Source organism: Amborella trichopoda, chromosome 12 (genome assembly GCF_054954075.1).
Source record: "Amborella trichopoda isolate Santa Cruz 75 chromosome 12, AtrichopodaSantaCruz75HAP2 v2.0, whole genome shotgun sequence".
Lineage (NCBI taxonomy): Eukaryota > Viridiplantae > Streptophyta > Magnoliopsida > Amborellales > Amborellaceae > Amborella > Amborella trichopoda.
The window spans coordinates 43,529,685-43,549,644 of record NC_142347.1 but is presented as its reverse complement, the minus strand read 5'-3'; the positions used below and the strand labels follow the sequence as shown (position 1 = coordinate 43,549,644).

The 19,960-nt window shown below is 35.2% G+C and overlaps 2 protein-coding genes across 2 annotated transcripts; both read left to right on the top strand.

The window, feature by feature from the left end:
- The first annotated feature begins 1,063 nt into the window (after window positions 1-1,063).
- On the top strand, window positions 1,064-2,542 carry LOC18435316 (Pollen Ole e 1 allergen and extensin family protein). The gene is made up of 2 exons (XM_006845362.4): window positions 1,064-1,228; window positions 1,869-2,542. The coding sequence occupies exons 1-2, from the start codon at window positions 1,105-1,107 to the stop codon at window positions 2,303-2,305; spliced, it is 561 nt and encodes a 186-aa protein (XP_006845425.1). The 5' UTR covers window positions 1,064-1,104; the 3' UTR covers window positions 2,306-2,542.
- Window positions 2,543-11,648: 9,106 nt separating this feature from the next.
- On the top strand, window positions 11,649-19,640 carry LOC18435315 (Serinc-domain containing serine and sphingolipid biosynthesis protein). Its single transcript, XM_006845361.4, has 7 exons — window positions 11,649-11,679; window positions 12,760-13,008; window positions 15,753-15,992; window positions 16,472-16,583; window positions 16,759-16,933; window positions 18,132-18,372; window positions 19,052-19,640. The coding sequence occupies exons 2-7, from the start codon at window positions 12,825-12,827 to the stop codon at window positions 19,345-19,347; spliced, it is 1,248 nt and encodes a 415-aa protein (XP_006845424.1). The 5' UTR covers window positions 11,649-11,679; window positions 12,760-12,824; the 3' UTR covers window positions 19,348-19,640.
- Window positions 19,641-19,960: the final 320 nt, after the last annotated feature.

Genomic DNA, 19,960 nt, shown 5'->3' with positions numbered 1-19,960 from the left:
CCCGGTTAAGGATTATATAAAAAAGTCATTGGTTTTGTTGAAAAATCTTCAGAAATTGTCTAATTTGTATGGTTTTTATAGTGATTTGCGAGCTTTTATTATTGCATGTAATTTTTATTTATTTTTTGAAATATTTTAAAATATAAATCAAAATTTTCAGTAACTATCTTTTATATACTTGGGAAATTTACATACGTACCGGTTTCTTAAACCGTTAAGAGGCTTCAAAATAGGTTGTTATTATTTGAAAGGAAGCGTCGCTCAAATTTTTTTATTTTTTTGTCAAATTTTCCCACGGTCTGATATAACGTTTGGACCTCATTTTCATTTTTTGAAGATTTAAGGCAGTCCAATGTTTCTAAAGACCGCAGTTAGACCTCATTTTTTGAAGCTTTAAGGCAATCCAATGGTTCTATATTTAAACCTTACTTTTTTGGTGGTCTGACATTTCTAACATTTGACTAGGAACAAACTTGATAAAAACAGAAACATCTAGAGAAAAAGACCTCCACATAAATATCACATATTTTTAGACCATTATGTAATAACGGTAAAATAAAATGGTAGGGGCATAATTTTCCCTTTATACTTGGACTTTTGTAGGCCTTTAATTCAATTTTGTCACTTATTTTTATGGACTTCTAATTATTTTGATTACTTATTTTATTTTTTCCTATTTTTACTTAATTTCAACATATTTCTTCCATTTTGTTTTTGAAATTTTTAGGCTATTTTTGACATGCACATGGCTCAGACTCGGCCGAGTTACTTCGCTCAGGTCAGGCCTGATTCTGAGTCTTGGGCCTAGTTTGCAGTCATTGGCTCTATTTATAAAACATTGGGTGGAATACTAGAAAATGTGGGTGAGCAAACCATCCCCTTCATTGCTCTATCCTGTCCGTACTCCGTATATTGCTGTCTAATAGGCCCCATCCAATAATTCCGGCACAATTAAACTCCCAACCGATCCTGTCTACTATTTACACTTCCTCGACCCCATGCTTTTATGTGCACCAAAATTTAAAGTGGTGTATATATAGGAGGCATGCTCCCCTTTGTTTAAGCCATCCCAATACTGAAAACCCTAGCTCATTTCCTCTTGCTATGGCCTCCATTGCTCTATCTGCACTTGTTTTCTTGCTTTCTTTCTCCTCTTCCCACCTTGCTTCAGCCCATGTCGTTGAAGACCAAATCTCTTGCCTGGATTGCACCAAGCATCAAGCTCATGGTTCATTTACTTGGCACACACGACTCCTAAATTTTCAATCTCTCTCTTTCCTTCTCCCCCCTCTCTCTCTCCCCTCTCTCTCTCTCCTTCTCCCCCCCTCTCTCTCCTCTCTCTCTCTCTCCACACACATACATATATAACACATACAGGACACACATATACACACGTACACACATTTGTGTGCGTGTGTTCTAGGCTACACTATTTCAGTTATTTTTTGAATTTTATCTCTCTTTGTTGAAATGGGGTCCCTCTCTCTCTCTCTCTCCCTTGCATATTTTTGTCGCATGAGTTTCCTAATGTTCTTGTAAATAGAATGAACTCCTTTCAAGCCCATAAACTCCACACAAGTGTGTGTTTGTGTCCACATGCATTTGCCATGAAGTGTTCTTGTAAAGCAATGGAAACTCTCTCTCCCTCTCTTGGTTTTTTTGTAGAGAGGAGGTCCATTTATGTGGCATTAAAATCTAACCAATTTGTCAATTCTACTTTTTTGTTTTTTTTGTTTTTAAATGTTAAATTGAGATTTAGAAAGAATGGAACTCTAGGCATCATGGCGACCCACCACCCCTGAACACCTCTGCCTAGAGCTTATATATAATATATAATGGCTCTAATATGTAGCGGCATTTTTTTTCAGGTGTTGGACTGGTCATCAAATGCGACAGTGAGAAGCCAATCCTAGCGGTGACAGACCGCACCGGTTCTTTCAAAGCCGAAATCACAACAAGCAAAACCAGTGCTCCTCTTGAAGACACTTGCTATGCGAGCCTTCTCGGTCCCCGCAACAAGCTATGCTCATTCAAGAATAACCAGGCTTCAAAGTTTGTGAAAAGTGCTAAATATCACAAAGATCCATCATCTTCATACTACGCACTCTTCACTCCATTGAGCTTCTCCTCCTCTGACTGTGTCTCAATGGCTAACAGAAAGATAAAGCCTGATTTCAAGGTAGAAGACACAAAGCAAGATGGTAGCAAGTCTTCCAAAACTATTGATCTTCCTGTGCCAAGAGAATGGGGTTTGGCTCCTACTAGCTACTATTTTTATCCTATTATACCAATTGGAATACCATAAGTTTTAAGTGTAGGTCTTCTAGACTACTGTAAAAATATCTATAGATCAAATGCTTGTATTGCATGGGAAGCCTAATGATCTATAGTTTGCCAACTTGAGAGAATAATTAGGTTTTTAATTGGCTAAGTGTGATGCCTATAGATGGGTTTTATGCAAGTTGGTGGTGTTTTAAAGTGTGTTGGTATTGATTATATATTTCATATGTTTGTTGTGATAATATCAAAAGGAGTGTTTGAATATGGAGTCCAAAGACCATGGGACACTATCATGTCATATACTAAATTCAGCTGTCCTTGTTTGTTCATCTTATTTACTCCTTGTATAGACTTATTGCTTTCCTTTTTTTATTGCATTCGGTAGAGCTGGTGTGAATTGAATTGTCCCTCACATGCAAGATACCAAACGGATGAAATAGTTTTCAGGCTTAAGTTAACTGTTAGATGCAGTGAAGGTTGCACAATTATTTTAGAGAGATTAAAAACTGGAAGTACCTTAGGCCTCACTTAGGCCATACTTAAAACCTGGAGTGATTTACTTACGGACCCAAAAACTTTGTCCAAAAATATGAAATGATCCGATTTTAGGCGAAAATTACAAGGAAGGTTGGTCAACCGGTGGTTTTTTATTTTTCAAAAATTGCCCTTCGGTCCGAGGTTTCATGTTAGTCCTAGTTAAAAAAAACACTAAATAAATAAAATCGATAAAGCACTTACCCAGATCTATCATTAAATCACACGAGGGCTTGAAGTTCTATACTATATCCTATAGAGCAAATCATCTAGTGATAAGCAACCTTGAGAGTTATTTTAGGTGAATCTCATTCACCTTATATATCTCTTTTTTATCATTTTCTCTATTTTTTTTAGAGGGGTTAACCTCCTTTTAAAGAGAGCATATTTATGTTGTAACTCTCACATTCATGGCCTATAGGAGTTGAAATCTAAGTGTCAAGCTAATTGTGATTAATAAGTTGTCACTAAACTGTTAATCTTATGTAATGAGCTAAACCTGTCATTAGTTTACTAATGACTAGCATAATAGGATGCCATCCAAGCATTCCCACAATTTGATAAAATACATTTAGAAATTAAATAAACTTTGTATATATATAATATAAAAACAAATTCTTATAAGGAATCCAAATACACGATTGGGTTTTCCCTCAAGTGACATTGGGTTTTCCCTCCAGTGTAACATCCTATTAAAGCTAAGAAATGGATCGAAGTATATGACATTGCCTCATATTAACCAAATGGGATTTCACATATACTTCAATATGGCTTTTGTACTATTATTGAAAAAATAAATTTATGGCAGAAAAATGCCTAATAGGTCACATTTCCAACATTTACATCCTCAGACTGTATATTAATTTTGTTTTTTTTTTAGTTTTTCATTAGTAGGGCAGTGCCCCAAGCTTTAAGGGCATTGCCCAAGCGGTCTGCGTTTAGACTCCTCAAATCGCCCTCTGGATTGAACAAGCCTCAGTTCCTGAGCGGTCTGAGGTCCCCACCTTCGGACCGCTCTTTCTTTCTTATTTTTTGTAAAAAACAACGGACCAAGGTCCCCATCCTAAGAACATATCTTATTTCTTATTTTTTGAGAAAAACAATGGTCCAAGGATGGGGACATCAGACCTCTCTAGTAGGGTTTTGCTGTGCGGTCAAACGATTTTAAACTCGGACTGCCTGAGCACTGCTCCAAAATCTTTGGCCATTGCCCTACTTCTGTCCATCCTCAGATCGAAGGATAGTTTTGAAAAAAATAAAAAGCTCAAGTTAACCGACCTTGTAATTTTTGCCTATAATCTGATCATTTCGTATTTTAAATAATTATTTCGAGACCGTATGTAATTTACTTTTAAACCTGAGCCATTTTACCTGCATGAAGAGAGAGAGAGAGATATATCTTTTTTGAATGCCAAATAAGTCATCTCTCACAAGTCATGAGACCAGGTCCTACATTTTACTCCCTCAAAAAAACTGTCCACAAGGAGATAAAATATATAAAAGGAATATAATTTCCTTTATATTACATGAATAAAAGCACATGAGGCCACAAATACCCAAACATAACTTTGGCTATATGTGATAAAGATGCACCTACCACTTTGTGATATCCCAAATTGGAAAGTAGAAAAGGAAACATAAATGATGAGAGAACGGCATTTTTAGCACAATTTTAGCTGTGAGATGTCCATAACAATGGACAGAACGTGTCATTCCTCCACTCCAAGTCCATCAGATTTTCTTATTGACATCTCACGGCTCAAAATGGTGCAACAAATGTGAGCGAAAAGTAAATGCTCTCATCATATACAATCCCACTGTATAAATAACCATAATAGTTCTATGGTGAAACTTAAATTGCAGCACAGTATTCGCAAACTCGGCCAGTTCAACTTGGAATTGGGCATTGGCTGATCCGGTTTTGGTGGTCCAAATAGGTATTTTTAAAAAATTTTAAAAAATATATATAAAATTCTAAAAAATAAGAAATTTGTTTGTATTATATTTTTGAATATCGTTTAACATTTTGATAAAGATTAGAAAGTGTTTTGGTCATAAATACTTAATTTTTAATTTTTCCATCTTTTTAAAAAATTTCAAAAATACCCCTAAGATCAATTTTTTTTTTAAAATCCTTTTTTTTTTTTTTTTTTTTTACTACTTTTCAACTACATTAGAGGTTCTCTGTTTAATCATGTTTAAGATATATTTTTTGTATTTTTTAATACTTTTTAAACTGGCCGGGACTTGCCTAGTTAGTCCGATTGAACCAGCCGATTTACAGGTTAATTGGACCAGGCCCTTAGCCGGTTTCTGATGCCCGTTCGATTTTTCAAACACTGTTGCCGCTTAAAAACATAGTCTCGGCCTCCCAAAAGTTACAAGGCACTGCGAAAACTGCACCAGAGAGAGAGAGAGAGAGAGCTCAAATCACGCATGGCATATGGAGAAATGTAAAAATACTAACTATCGTAATTGACATTGTAAGAGAGAGAAAACAAACACCCTTGAGCCCTTAACAACATTGGCTGAGATGTCTTGCATCAAGTCATAAAAATAAATCATTCATAAAACATTAGTAGGTAAATATATTCTATATTTTCAAGTCGGAGTTAAAGGTGGACACATGAGAAATATATTCTAGAATAGGACCCTTGTTACAAGCGAGTCCTTAAGGGTGAATCCATTTGCTGTAATTGAAAATTGATTGGAAAAGGGGAAGGTTTGGAAATAAAACTTGAACCAAAACCTTGGAAAAAGCCACTTGATCATCCTTAACCCATTTTGGCTTAATACGTCTGGAATCGTTACCTAAATAAATATAACATTTTATAATCTAAATATAAAATTAAAAATGATCCAAATTATGCTAGTTTTCTTCTTATAAATTATATAAAAAATCCCATGACCTTTCACATGTATCAATAAACACACATATCCAATCTACTGTTGAAATATTATAGATAAAGTACTAAACAATTTTCAAGGTTTTAAAAAACGGTCCGTCTGGCACCTAGGTACCCGCTTAGACGGCCTCAACAAAAAACGCACGCCTTGAACCAGACGGCTTTACACAGGCAGTTGTACCTGGGTGGGCGCCCAGGGCCGTGAGGAGTTTTCGATTTTTAAATTAGCCCAAAAGGGCAAAGGTTTGACCACAAGTTTGTATAAAAATGTTATGGGGTTTATTTTTTAACCCAAAAGTAAGTAAGAAAAAAAAAACAAAAAAAACCCTCAATCTCCAAACTTATTGCACCAAAGGGCACGAACCTAGGTGTCCGCCTAGGTACTGCGCCCTGGGCGTCAGGCAGGCTGTGTTTTTTGATACCTTGATAATTTCAGAAAGGATCATCTGTTCCAAAGTAAAAACTATTCTCCTAATTTTAAAATAGTCCACGGTTTTATGTTAGATCTACACGGGTTTTTATTAGATTTAGATCATGATCCGAGCCAGTTTTTTCTGCACTCAGCCCCTTAAAGTCCATAAATAAGGTCCTTTTACACAAGTATATATCTTCTATATAATAGAGAAAGTATAGAAACCTTTTCCTTTAAACCATCCAAAATCTCAAAGGCTTCATGAAGCCTCTAAAAATTAACAGAAAGCTTATAAAACTCCTAAAGATCTCCAAAAGAGCCTCTTAAAATTAAGATTGCTCCTTCAAAGAACCTTTAGAAATTAACAGCGGTTTTGAAACTCTAAGAGATATTTGGAATAATTGTAGAAGTCTTTAAAGAGTTGGAGAAAGCTCCTAAAGGTTTGAGAAGATGATAGATCTAGAATCTTTTTAACCCTAGATCCTTTCACCATCTATTCAACATTTCAAGACATTCAACATTCAAGCATTAAGAGAAGACCAATACATTCTTTTTAGGTTGGAACTAAACTAAAATATACAATCCGTCACTTTGATCTGGGGTCGCAATTGGAGGACCGATATATAATCCAACAATTTCATTCTATGCATCCGCTCCATGTTCTGGGTTCGTGGGCTTGGCTAGGTAATTCTCTTCTCTTTTATTTTTCTTTCTTTTCCTCTTATCAGTCTTATAAAACCAAAATTCATGCATATTTGACCGAGGCAGAGATATAAATAGTAGAGCTAAAATAAAAAATAAAAGTATTTTTCTTTTGGTAAATCAGTGGAGGAAAAGGGCCCTGCCCGTTTTTCATTAATAAAGATAAAAAAATACATGTCACATAGTTACAACCCTGTAGTAGGGTAATTGTGCCAAATCACGAAGTAAAGAGATAAATAAAATCCGGTAGTCTAGAACGCCAATTGGTTGCATTAGAAAAGGTTGAGGCCTTCTTGACAAGTGCATCAACCACTACATTGACTTCTCAATATATGCGGGAAATGGACCACAAACGATCTGTAAGTCTATATCTGCAACTGCTATTGTGTGAAGAGACAAAGGGGCTCTACGATGATCTCAAATAAAATTAACTGTTAAATAAGAATCGCTTTCAATCTACAAAGGGAAACAGTCAGGCTGAATGGTTGGCAAAAATTTCTACATAATTGCCGGATGCTATACCAAAAGGTGTGGCAAAAGCAACAATAAAATCACCATCCCCATTTTTTATGACACCATCATCGACTGCTAGCATTGGGTTTTGAAAAGAAGCCCTATCAGCATTCAACTTAAAATGGTTTGGACGAAGAAAATACCATGTAATCGGGATGTGGGACTTAGATTTATATTAACGTCATGTGATATGTAAATTGCCAATTATTGTTTTGTTTGATATACAGAGGGCCCAGGCTTTGGCATTTGCTAACTCATAAATATGAGAGGCGATCTTTCTTATCAATTGTTCTTTGCTTGATACCTTCATCTGAAAAATTCTCCGATTGTACTCCTCCATAAAAACCAAAATGTAATGAAAAAGAGAAACAAATGGAGAAAAGAAATGACGACAGAAACAAATGGATACTAGAAATAAGAGGAATAAATTTAAACCTTAAGGGTGAATATCTTCTTTAATGGAGAATTACTTTTTAATAAAAGTAGTTACCTTTAAATAAAATTAGTACAAAAATTGTTTATGCTTGTAAAAGTTTTTAAATTTTCATTTTACTTTCATTATGGTTGTCACCTTTTACTTCTTTTAGCTTATTTATAATCTTATTATATTTATTTTAGTTCATAATTTTTAAATAGTATTTCTTTTAATGTTCTTAGGTGAGATCTAGCTGGTGAGTAATTAAGAAAGAACATAAGATTTTGACACTTTGTAAATCGTAATTTGACCAGACTTAGATTTACTTAATATTTTCAATACTTACGTTTTTTTACTTTGAACATGCATTTGAGATGGGAGATTTCTTATCTACCTTCTCCAATGTGCATATAGACATAAATGTTATGATAATCAAATTAAAACATGAAAATTAATCAAGAAAATGACAAAGATAGAGAAAGTGTACCTCTTTGGAGTCGTTGCGATGAAACATCGGGGCATGTGGAAACAAAATCAAATTGAATAAGATTATACGTGTAGAGGCTGATTCCCAATATAATGATATGGAATTGGTTTGAAGTTAATTATGAGACATTTTGAATGAGGTTTAATTGGATTAGACCTATGGCTTCACAGAGGGTATGACCATTTATAGAGCATAATAGTAGACCATGATCTGTGTGGCCGATACTAATTAGTTGGGAAAAGATTTTGACGATAATGATGAAATGTGTAAGAAAGAAAGATAATAAAGGGGAATCCATATGAGTATAAGATATATAAAGGTTGATATGTAGAGGAAGTAGGGTCTTTGAGCTGAAAATAGGATGAAAGCTAATGAAATTAGGGCCTCAATATTCATTAGCTAGAAGTAATTAGAGTTTCTAGAGCATGTTTGTTTCATGGAAGCTGCATCTTCCAGACGCCGTGGCTTCCACAAACTATAGCACTCCCATATTTGTTTTGTAGGAGTGGAAGTGCTATTTGGAAGCCCCTGCTTCCAGCGGCAAAAAAAATCATCAATTGATTGGTTTTTGGAGGCCACCATTTCATGGTAACCAATAGAAGCCGCAGCTTCCAAACTCTGTGAAAGGACACAACAAATGTACCTTAGGATTTGGTGCCTAATTGGGGCAATTAGTGTTGAATGTGGTGAGTGAGATACGCCTAATTGGGGGTGATTGGAACTTAATTAGGGTTTTCTAAGCTAAAGTTTGAGAAAATCTTAGGAATGAAAAAAAAAAGGCTTTGGGATTCACATTAGGGTTGTGGATTTCCAGTGTGGGTTCTATAATAGGGTATTTATAGTTTAAAATTAATATGATTTTGGACGAACTACCAACATTTTATGATCAAATCAGGCTGAATTTGAGCACCAACTGATGCAGAAAAGGTTCTACATGGCTCTAGACACATTCCCAAGATGGTGCAGGCTTGAATACACAAAAAATTAGGTCCAAACATAGTGTTGAAGGTGTGGCAGTTGGGGGTGGCAATGGACCCAGACCCGACATTGGACCCAAGGAGTAGACCCAATCTAGGTTCAAGTATGGGTTAAAAAAATTGGAGCCGGCGGATTGGGTCCATGTCCAAATCTTAGATCCAAACACTATTTGGGTTTGGGTCCGAGTCCAATTGGGTCTGGTCGAGGTATGGGTCTGGTAATATTTTTTCAGGTCCCAATATATGAATTATATTTAAATATAATTAAATACATAGATACTTTTTAATTTTTGAGGTAAGGTCTGGGCTCCACACTATATTTTCGGGTCTAGGTCGTTATGGTGCCAACCCGACCCAACCCGTTGCCACCCCTATGTGGTACACCTTGTCTTGGATGAATGAACTTTCTCAAATTAAGTGATTGGTATAAAAGAGGGTCATTACTTTTAAATAATATATACTAGGGGTGGCAATGGATCTAGACCCGAACCAGGTCCAGGTATGGGTCCAAAAATGGGATCCGATGGGTCGGGTCTGGGTCTAGGTCCAAATAATATACAAATAATATATATATATTCATATATATATATATATATATATATATATATATATATATATATATATATGAAAGTTTATATAAGATGTCTTCTCGCATCACAACAACATTTTCAAAGGATTTTAGAGGGTACACCGTAATTCTACATTTTAAGATATGTACGTTATGTAAAAATTTTCCTTCTAAATTTATTTTGAACTTATTTTTTCATTTTCTAAGGAAATATACATTTCTTAAATTATAATTTTTACATTTTTTAAAATCAATTTGGCATTTTCAAATTTTATATGATTTACAATTTGGTTGATGCCTCTATGCATGAAACAAGCTATAGTCTAACTCTCAATCGATATTACAAATACGAAATTTCTTAGAACATGTGCCTCATCGTATTGCAGTAGAGCCGTTGGTTTTATTTAATTTAGCCCTAGTTTTGGGATTGGTCCTCACAAAGTATGACACTCACCTTAACAATAGAGTTCTAATATTAAATAAGGTTTCCTTGCATATCTTTTGCCCTCAATTCTATTTCACACTTAAAAGTTTTCATGCATGCGAGGGACTAAGATATGTTTTGATATTTTTATTTTCTTTAAGTATTGTTAAGTAAAATAAAAAGTACGATTAATTAAATTTAAAATTATGAACTTTCTTGTTTCACCATTTTCCCATTTTAAAAGCAAAAATCAAAATATAACTTATACAATAGATATAGAGTCGTAAAAACCACTTAGAGTCGTAATAAATAAAACCCTAAATTTTATTTTCACATAGGATGAAATTATGTGAATTCCTTTATTTTTTTTATATTTTCAGTAAGGAATATGACACTTTATTATCTTTTATTTTGAATTATGAATCTTATTTCTTAAATAATTTGTTTCTATTTAAATTTCAAATTTGGAAATTGGTGAGTAGAATTCTAATAACCGCATAACGTCTACCAATATACAATTTACATTTTTGAGGTGATGCTTCATAGAATCCAAAATTTTATTTTTCTATATACTATTTTGACATTAAATTACGTCCATTTTTCTATTAAACTTGCACTAGCAAAAAATATATATAAAAATATTTTCAATAAAATAAAATGACCAAAATACTTTTGAAATTTTTAAGGGGTATTTTGGTTATTATATTTTATAGAAAATTTATTTTTAATATTTTTTATAGGTGCGCCCCAATGAGAAGATAGCACTTATCAAATTTCATATTCATAAAAGTTGTATAAAAAAAACTAAAAATAAAATACTTTGAGACGTTGGATCTAAGATCAAACAATAAATAATTCTCTTGATCAAAATTGGACGGCTGTATGGTAAGGGAGATATAACTTCTATGCTGTAGAGAAAATGTAGAAACCTTTCCCATTTAAAATAGAGTAATGATCCTATGAGACGTTCTCATACCCATGTATATAAGACTCAAATAGTCACTATTAAATTTGACATAAATATCTAGAAAAGTTATCACATAGATATAGAACTTGATTTAAAAGTTGTCACATGAGAGAGAAACTTGATTTTTTTTTAAAATCTGTGTCAAATTTAATGAAAATCCTTTGAGTTTTACACGAGATGATCTTGTAAGATATTTTTAAAATATGTGGACAAAAGTAGTTGTGACTTCGCTGAATGATCCATTTATATATTTTTCCTTTTTTTTTAAATGCATCTTCACGGACCAATTTTGTCTCCGTAAAACGTTTGCACGTGTGTTGCAAGCCTGCATACTATATAGTCCCCAAGGCATCACGCTAAGGGCACGAAAGAAATATCCCGCACTTCTCGTTCTGTGGGGGGTTATTTTCGTCATTTTTCGTCGACCCAAGTTATTTAATGGGAAAAGTGAACAAAAATAGGCAGCTTCGTCTTGTGGGAAGAAGGTTCTCAAGGTCGGTCTCTTTCTCCTCAATTTCTCTGTATTTTTCTTAATCTTAGTAAAATAATCAACTTTACATTCGATCATGAAAAAAATGCCAATTTTTCTTGTAATTCAGTTTTTTTTTTTACCTTTGTGGAGATTTGCGGGTGATTTATATCGGGAACATCGATCTTCTTGATGTGTTCCTTTTTACAAATTAGGGTTTCTTTATTGCTACATGGTTTCCAGGGCTACGTTTCCCTTAATTCCTTTATTTTTCATATCTTTTTGATGGATTAATCTATTTGTCTTTCCAGGTTTTCGTGTTTGGGCTTTGATTTTATTGGTTTTGGATACTTCTTAGTTCATGGTTCTTTTAAGTTCTATTTATTATTGACCTGTGTTAATTACCTTATAATAAATGGCTTTCATGGGGATTTTTTTTAGGATTGATCAATCAATTGTGCTTGCCATCTGTTTCTGAAATTTGACTATTAGATTTCTCTTGGCATGCACTTATCAGTCTCAGGAATTACGTTGTACTATTGGTGTGCACTTGTGTAATTCAATTGCCATAATGGTTATTATATTCACTTGAAATTAGTATTTAAATGCTGCTTAATTAAAAATCAAATAGCCACACCGAGCACCTATGTTGTGTGCCAACATTTGACTTCAAATTTTGTTGAGTATTGTTTGAATCGTAATTTTGACTGCATAGTTATTTACTTTTAATCCTGACCACCTGAGCTTGGACACGGGCAGTTAATTTTCCAATTTGATTCTTGTGAATGGTCACATCTAATGGTTGCTATGGAAAATTGACATTTTTGTTGGTGGCTGTATGTTTTATTTGTGCTCTGATGGCTGGCCTTTGATCATTGTTGTGCATTGTGGGTGTGAGGATTGACTATATTATTTTTTGTGTGTTTAACAGATTGTTATTTTCCATTTATGTCCTTCGAATCGATGGTGTATTGACCTGGAAATAATAATTTTATTTATTTGTTTCTAGTTTTATCTTCTTAGTTCATCCCTTATTGTGAATTTGTAAATATTTTCTCATATTTCACAATTAATTGGTCTCATTACCTTCCTTTGGGTTTAATAGGTGCTCAAGAAGTTCACTAATAGGTTTTCAAAAAAGAAAAAAGACTCTCTCTTGATCGGAGCAAAATGTGGGCGGCTTCTTGCCTTGCCTCGTGCTGTGCAGCTTGTGCATGCGAGGCTTGCAGGTCGGTGGTTGGAGGGATTAGCCGACGTTCAGCACGAATAGCGTATTGTGGTCTCTTTGCACTGTCTCTGATTGTGTCATGGATATTGAGAGAAGTTGCCGCTCCTTTAATGGAGAAGCTTCCATGTAAGTATGGCACTCTGATTTATTTATAGAAAAATTCTTTTATGATTTGGAAGTCCTTGGAAGCTTTTGTGGATATGTCGAATTTTGGATGTGTGTCTTTAGAATTTAGATGGTTTATGATTACCAAAAGCATTTGTGGAATGGTTATGAACATTGTTCTCTGTCTCTCTAATTGTGTTGTAACTAGAATGTGGTCTTCTTTCAGTTTTGGAGTGTGAAAATTTGTTGCCAAAGATGCATTATCATTAAAAAGAAGTTATATATTCATTTGGTTTCTAATTATGATCGAATTTCTCACCTAAATCTTTACTTGTTATTCACGTGTTTAATGGGTTTTTACCTTATATTGGTATTATATTAGGTTATAATTGAGAGAAATTACTCCTAAGCATAGAATTGTCTATAGGGACACTGTATAGATGAATATTTTGCCTATTGCAAACCCTTGTCATTATGTAGCATAAAAGGCAAATTTAAGTATAATTTGTTTATAATTAACTGTTCACCGAAGCATCAATAAAAGCTATATCAGTGAAACCTAGTGTTTTAGAGCCCATTAAACTGGCCATCTGGGAAACTGGTATGGATTGGTGAATTGCCAATCCGGATTGGCAATAGGACTAATTCTCCAGTGTGAGAATCGGTAGACCAAAAAAAAAAAAAAAGACTGAAAAAATAAAAAATAAAAAAATCATAAAGGAAATGTGGGAACTAGGCAATCCAGTCGGTCCGGATTGCCCGGTTCCCTGACAGACCCCGTCGGTTCCATGGGACCCTGAACAAATCTTGGTTCCAACCGAGAACCGTGTCAGTCATCACCGAAACTTGATCCGGATCGGGCAATTTCGATCCGGATCACCAGTTTTTAGAAACCTGGTCGCACTAATGGGTTGGACAAATTAAGACACATATGAAGCTTTTGTCACACAAATTAAAGATATTTGTCATAGTAAATGAACTCTCCACCTCCTCATCTTGAGCTGTGGGCTATAAGATCTAGATGAAATTTATTGCTAGTTATATTGATGACTTCCGTAATATCAGTGATCCTCCATATATATGATGAATCTTGGAACTCTTAATAATGAAATAACGTCGTGCACTGAGAATCTGTTTGCACAAAATTTTCTCAAAAAGGGGCGATCAGTTCTCAAAATTTCCTCAAATCATGGTTTGTTGTTCTTAAGTTGGATATATTTTAATCCCTAGTGAGCAAAAATTGATTCAGAGATTAGTGGTCTAAGGAAACTCAAATGAAACTGATCGAACAACATATGAAGATATTTCCAGTATTGTTGCTAGCAATTTGAAATATGGAAAAGATGATGGGAAGTATGATGTCCTTGTTTAAAGAGATGGTGTCTAGTTACAAGAAGGATAAAGATCTTTTTCTAAGGCATGCTATTGGAACCATTCAAAATCTTAGTTCACATCAAGTTTTAAATAATCGCCGATCCGGATCATAATTGACCGATCCGGATCGGGTATCATCCCACCCGAACCGGTTCCCATGATATATCGGGCACCAGCTGTGTCCCCCCTGGAATTGGCGATTCCAGGGGGGAACCCAATTTTCGAGGCTTTCACGTGATGAAACTTGCTTTTGGATCTTTTTGATCGACTTTCCCACCTTTTTCAGTCTACTATTGGTGAGAAATCATTGAGAAATGGCTATAAAAACAGTGTTTTCGATTACACTCATCTGCGAATTTCTCCCCTTGATTTGGCGATCGAAAAATGCGGTTTTTTGCTGGTTTTGAAAAAATCTGCTTCTTTGGAAGTTTCAACTTCAATTTCAATCCAAATTGCTGTTTTTTGGTTTGATTTGAGGATCCTCTAATCTCCATAATATTATTTCTCCGATTTGTTGAATAGACTATGATAATGTATTGATTTTGCATCAAAAGCCTAGGGTTCATGTGTTCTTCATAGTCAACCAAAATCGAAGAGAACTGTGCTTATTTGAGTCGATTTCTATCAAATTTCAGTGGGTTTTCTGATCCATACAGCCTTAATTCTAACGTAAATCAGGCAAATTTATTTTTTTCATTTCATGTATCTTTTGCTACAAAAACTATGAAAATTCTCTTTTTTACATAATATTTCTACCTATCACTGGAAAGTATAAGTACATATCCGAACAAAAATATATGTTCTGGATGTCTTCAAGAAAAAAAAAATGTTCTAGCTGTTGGTTGGCAAAGAAAAACTAGATCTAGTTGACATGAACTCCAGATTGATGTAGATCTAGAGTATTTTGAAGACATCAAACCAAATGTGTAGTTTTACGGTCAAAACTTAAATGTGTAGTTTTACGGTCAAAACTTAGGTTTTATTCTTGATAATGCTCTCTTTGACGTACTTCGTTATGTTTCATTTTTTACTTGCCATCGCTCTCTGATATAGTTCATTAGGTTTTCACTTTTTCTTCCAAACTCTGATTGTTCCTGCAGTAACTTGTTTCAGTTCTATATGGTGTGCTGTGGAGCTTTATCCTCCTTTGCCACTTATACCATGAATTATTCCCCGTGAACTAGATCATTGCCTGCTAATGATATGGGGCCTTTGAGCTTCTTCATGCCTTGTATCTGATAGCTGGATCTGGGCCTCTTTGTGCCTTGTACCTGATACTTGACATATTGGAGCTTGAGAATCTAATATGAGTCTTAAATTTGTAAGGTTGCCGATAAGTTCTGGACCAATGCCTGAGGATGCAAGCTGATTTTTTTCTATGGAATGTGCAGGGATTAATCATTTTGCCCATACTCCCGATAGAGAGTGGTTTCAAACCGATGCTGTATTGCGTGTGAGCTTGGGTAACTTCCTATTTTTCACTCTGCTTGCTGTGATAATGATTGGGGTGAAGAACCAGAAAGATCCAAGAGACAGCCTGCATCATGGTGGATGGATGGTTAAAATTGTTACCTGGTGCATAGTGGTGATTTTGATGTTTTTCCTCTCTAATGGAATTGTCGAATTCTACGGTAAGTGATTTTTCTATATGCAACCTTGATGATTATACCTGTTGAGACATCCATTGAAAACTATCAATTCTAGTTTGTGAGTATATTTCATTTTTAGTTTTTGTATTGAGAAATTTGACTTCATTGATACCCCGTACTAATCCCTCAGTATCTGATTAAATTCAGACTTGAAAAAAAACTTCATTTGCTAAGTTCTCCCGCACCAATGATGTTTTTGAATATTATATTTGTCCCTTTTTTCTTCATTGTTTGTCTAGAACAGCATCCATGTTTCACTTGTGGAGATGTTCAAGGTCAACTACAATCAACAGTCCCTTTTATCTGATTACTTGACAGTAGTTTTCTAAAAGGAAGTTTATGTTGTTCATCTTATTCGTTTAGTTGTCATAGATTTGTTGATTTGAAGAGTAAGGGTTTTTTCTATAAACATGATTGATTTTTTTGGAGTAAGAAGCTGACAATATATTGCTTGCTGGCAGAGGCAATATCCAAATTCGGTTCAGGATTGTTTCTCCTTGTTCAAGTTGTTCTCTTGTTGGATTTTGTGCATGCATGGAATGAAAACTGGGTTGAAAAAGATGAACAGTTCTGGTAGGTTCCTGCTCTATTGTCAGTTCTTCCTAGAAAGATTATGTAAATAACTAATTGATAGTCACAGTTTTAATTATAATTTCATAGGATGGGACTTTGTTCATCAACTCCTAGATTCTACTTCTCCCATGAATTCCATTTCTTATTTATTTTCTCTCATCTCTTCTACATGCAGGTATATTGCATTGTTTGTTGTGTCACTTGTTTGTTACATAGGGACATTTTCGTTCGGTGGGCTCCTCTTTCATTGGTTCACTCCTTCAGGACATGATTGTGGGCTCAACACATTTTTCCTGGTCACAACTTTGATTCTTGTTTTTGTTTTTGCAGCTATTGCGCTACATCCCAAGGTACATGTTTCCATGATTATGGAAAATTGAAATCCATTGGAAGTTGTTGTCAGTATATGTATCTTTTAGCTGGTTTTATTTTTGTATGTCCATTTTATTATGTCTTTTAAGATTGTCCAGACTCCAGGAAAGCAAAGTTTTAAACGCATATGAAGGTTTATTTCGTATGTGATAATGGAAGCAGTGGAGACTGTATTCAAGTACTAGATTTTGCCTTAGTTCTTTATGCCATTACCTCCTGTGTCCCAGTTAACTTAGAATTAACTTTGAAGTTTCACATCAATGATGCCTCCTAATATATTTTAGCTGGTTTTGTTTTGTATAACCAATTTGTTATGTATCTAGATAGGCATAGAAGTGCTTATGCATCAATACGGTAATTCCTTGCTGGAATGGCCATGAAAAGTTCCTTTCTGGAATGGTATTGATCATTTTGATTTCTATGTGTGTGTACACATTTCTTCCTTGCTGGATTTATATTTTTGCCATGTATGCTTGTATACACATTAACACATTACTTGTTTCATCAATATTTTTCACACTAGAAAGATGTACCGACAGAAACAAGAAACTTGAATTATGGTATTGTAACAATGGTCCAAAAAAAAGAAATATTTAGATTGACTGTTAAAAGATGGAACTATGTTTCTGTTGTATAAAAGATGGAAGAATGTACAGTACATATGCTTGAAAGCAGTCACATCATTTTTGAGGAAACAAATGAAGCATGACAAGAAAAAAGAAGTCTAAAGATCTGGCAAAATCTGGTCTCTTGACATTATCTATTCATTAGGTTTGTCAGATCTATGGTTATGATAATCCAAAAAGGGAACTCAGGAACTGCCTTTATTTATTTTTGACTGGCTTCTCTAATATTTTGGCAAATACCATGTCCTTATTTCATGGAAATTAAAATACATTACCCACGGTTATGGATAGAGAGAGAGAGAGAGAGAAATACCATGATCACAATGGTTATGGATAGAGAGAGAGAGAGAGATTGGGAGCCACCATTGTGGTCTCATTGCGTTCCAGCCAGTCCACTCTACATCACCCTCCATCATTGGATTTTGATGACCTTGAAGGACTATACAATCATGTAGTCTAATGGATTATAGTTTATTGTGAAAAATGTATACAGTTCATTTTCACATAGTAAATGTTTTCTTTGCTGAAAATTATTACGGGAATTCAACAGGTGAATGGTAGCCTCCTGCCTGCTTCAGTAATATCAGTATACTGCACTTACCTGTGCTATAGTGCTCTATCTAGTGAGCCAAGGGATTATGAGTGCAATGGCCTTCACCATCACTCCAAAGCTGTGTCTACAGGCACCCTCACATTGGGTCTTCTTACTACAGTTCTCTCTGTTGTCTATTCGGCTGTTCGTGCTGGCTCTTCGACTACTCTGTTGTCTCCCCCAAGCTCACCACGTGCAGGTCGGTTATGGTTTCTTCTATTACATGAAACCCCATGTGGTACCACCATGTTTGACGTTATTGGGTTTTAAGCCTGTATATAATTCTGGGATCTATATTTTTTTAATTATTAAAAGGAAAAAATGGAAGAAATTTTGAATTTTTATTTTGATTTACTTTTTTAGGTCAATGAAGTAGAAATTTTGAATTTTTGCTTGTGTGTATAGGGCCTATAGTAACATGCTTGAGCAATATACTGGAATGAAAAGCGATGCATATTGATCTGTAGAAACGCATGCAACGAGACATGTGCAGGGACATGAACATGTATTCATGCATGTATATTTGCACTTTTACTACATAAGTTTCTTTTGTCCATAAACGTGAGACTCAAAATTTGCAACTCTATCCTCATGAATCTTATTCGTATTGAACAAAGTGATAGAAGAATGTTTGCTATGCCCGTGATATCCAATATTTGTGTGTGTAGAGAGAGAGAGAGAGAGAGAGAGAGAGAGAGTTTACAATACCCTTGACATCCAATTTGTGTGTGTAGAGAGAACGGGAGGAGGGGGGGGAGTTTACAATATACTCTTGAATATTTGTGTGTGGAAAGAGAGAGTTACCATGCACTTGACATCCAATTTGTGTGTGGCCACAGAGAGAGAGGAGCTAACAGATGGTTGCCAATGTGATTCAGGTTCAGAGAAGCCTTTGCTTTCGTTCGACAAATTAGAGAAACAAGAAGACAAGAAGAAGCATGAGGCCAAGCCTGTCTCATACTCTTACTCTTTCTTCCACCTCATCTTCTCTCTAGCCAGCATGTACTCAGCTATGCTTCTGACTGGTTGGTCGAGCTCGGTTGGTGAGAGTGGCCAGCTTGTCGATGTTGGGTGGCCCTCTGTGTGGGTCCGGATCATCACTCAGTGGGCCACCGCTGGTCTCTTTGTGTGGTCCCTAATTGCTCCGCATCTTTTCCCAGAAAGGGAGTTCTAATTGCCTTCACCACGACTTCAATAAATGGTTTGTGAAAGACTATACAAATTGTCTATAATCCTCCCTTTCCATGACTGGTTTGTGAAATAGTTTGGGAAACTCTCTATATTATGTGTTGTAAAGTGAATGGGGTATTGGATTTGGAGGGCTGGGATTTTATAGGTGTGCAAGTGCTTATTTGATATTGGCCTTCTGAGTAGATTGGAAAAGACATGAAAGTGAGATGGGTTTGTTCTCCTTGTTGAAGTTGTGACTTGATTATAATATTTTTGCTGGCATATTGTTGGGATTGATATATTATTTGCCAATTGTCTAACTTGAAAATAAACAAAAACAACAGGAAAAATCATTTGCGAAGTGGCTAACTTCCTGCTTCCCCGACTTGGGTCTGGCATTGTGTGCCTTCATTTGTGGACAGACATGCTTGGTGGAGAGAGAGAGAGAGAGAGATGCAGGTAAGAAGCATGAATACAAGGAGCATGTCGTCATGAGTGGGCCAAAAGTTCCGAGTTTTCTTGTAATCAGCATATTTTTAGGCCTCCTTGACGTCTAGGCTAAATTCCAATTCAGATTGTAGAATTTCCAAATCCTAGTATCTGATGAGGGATAATGT

Bases quoted from the DNA above. Each gene is read 5' to 3' on its own strand.
- LOC18435316 (XM_006845362.4), top strand. From the start codon at position 1,105: ATGGCCTCCATTGCTCTATCTGCACTTGTTTTCTTGCTTTCTTTCTCC. The intron at 1,229-1,868 runs GTTCATTTACTT...ATTTTTTTTCAG, and splicing joins CACCAAGCATCAAGCTCATG to GTGTTGGACTGGTCATCAAA.
- LOC18435315 (XM_006845361.4), top strand. From the start codon at position 12,825: ATGTGGGCGGCTTCTTGCCTTGCCTCGTGCTGTGCAGCTTGTGCATGC. The intron at 13,009-15,752 runs GTAAGTATGGCA...TGGAATGTGCAG, and splicing joins TTTAATGGAGAAGCTTCCAT to GGATTAATCATTTTGCCCAT. The intron at 16,584-16,758 runs GTAGGTTCCTGC...TTCTACATGCAG, and splicing joins GAAAAAGATGAACAGTTCTG to GTATATTGCATTGTTTGTTG.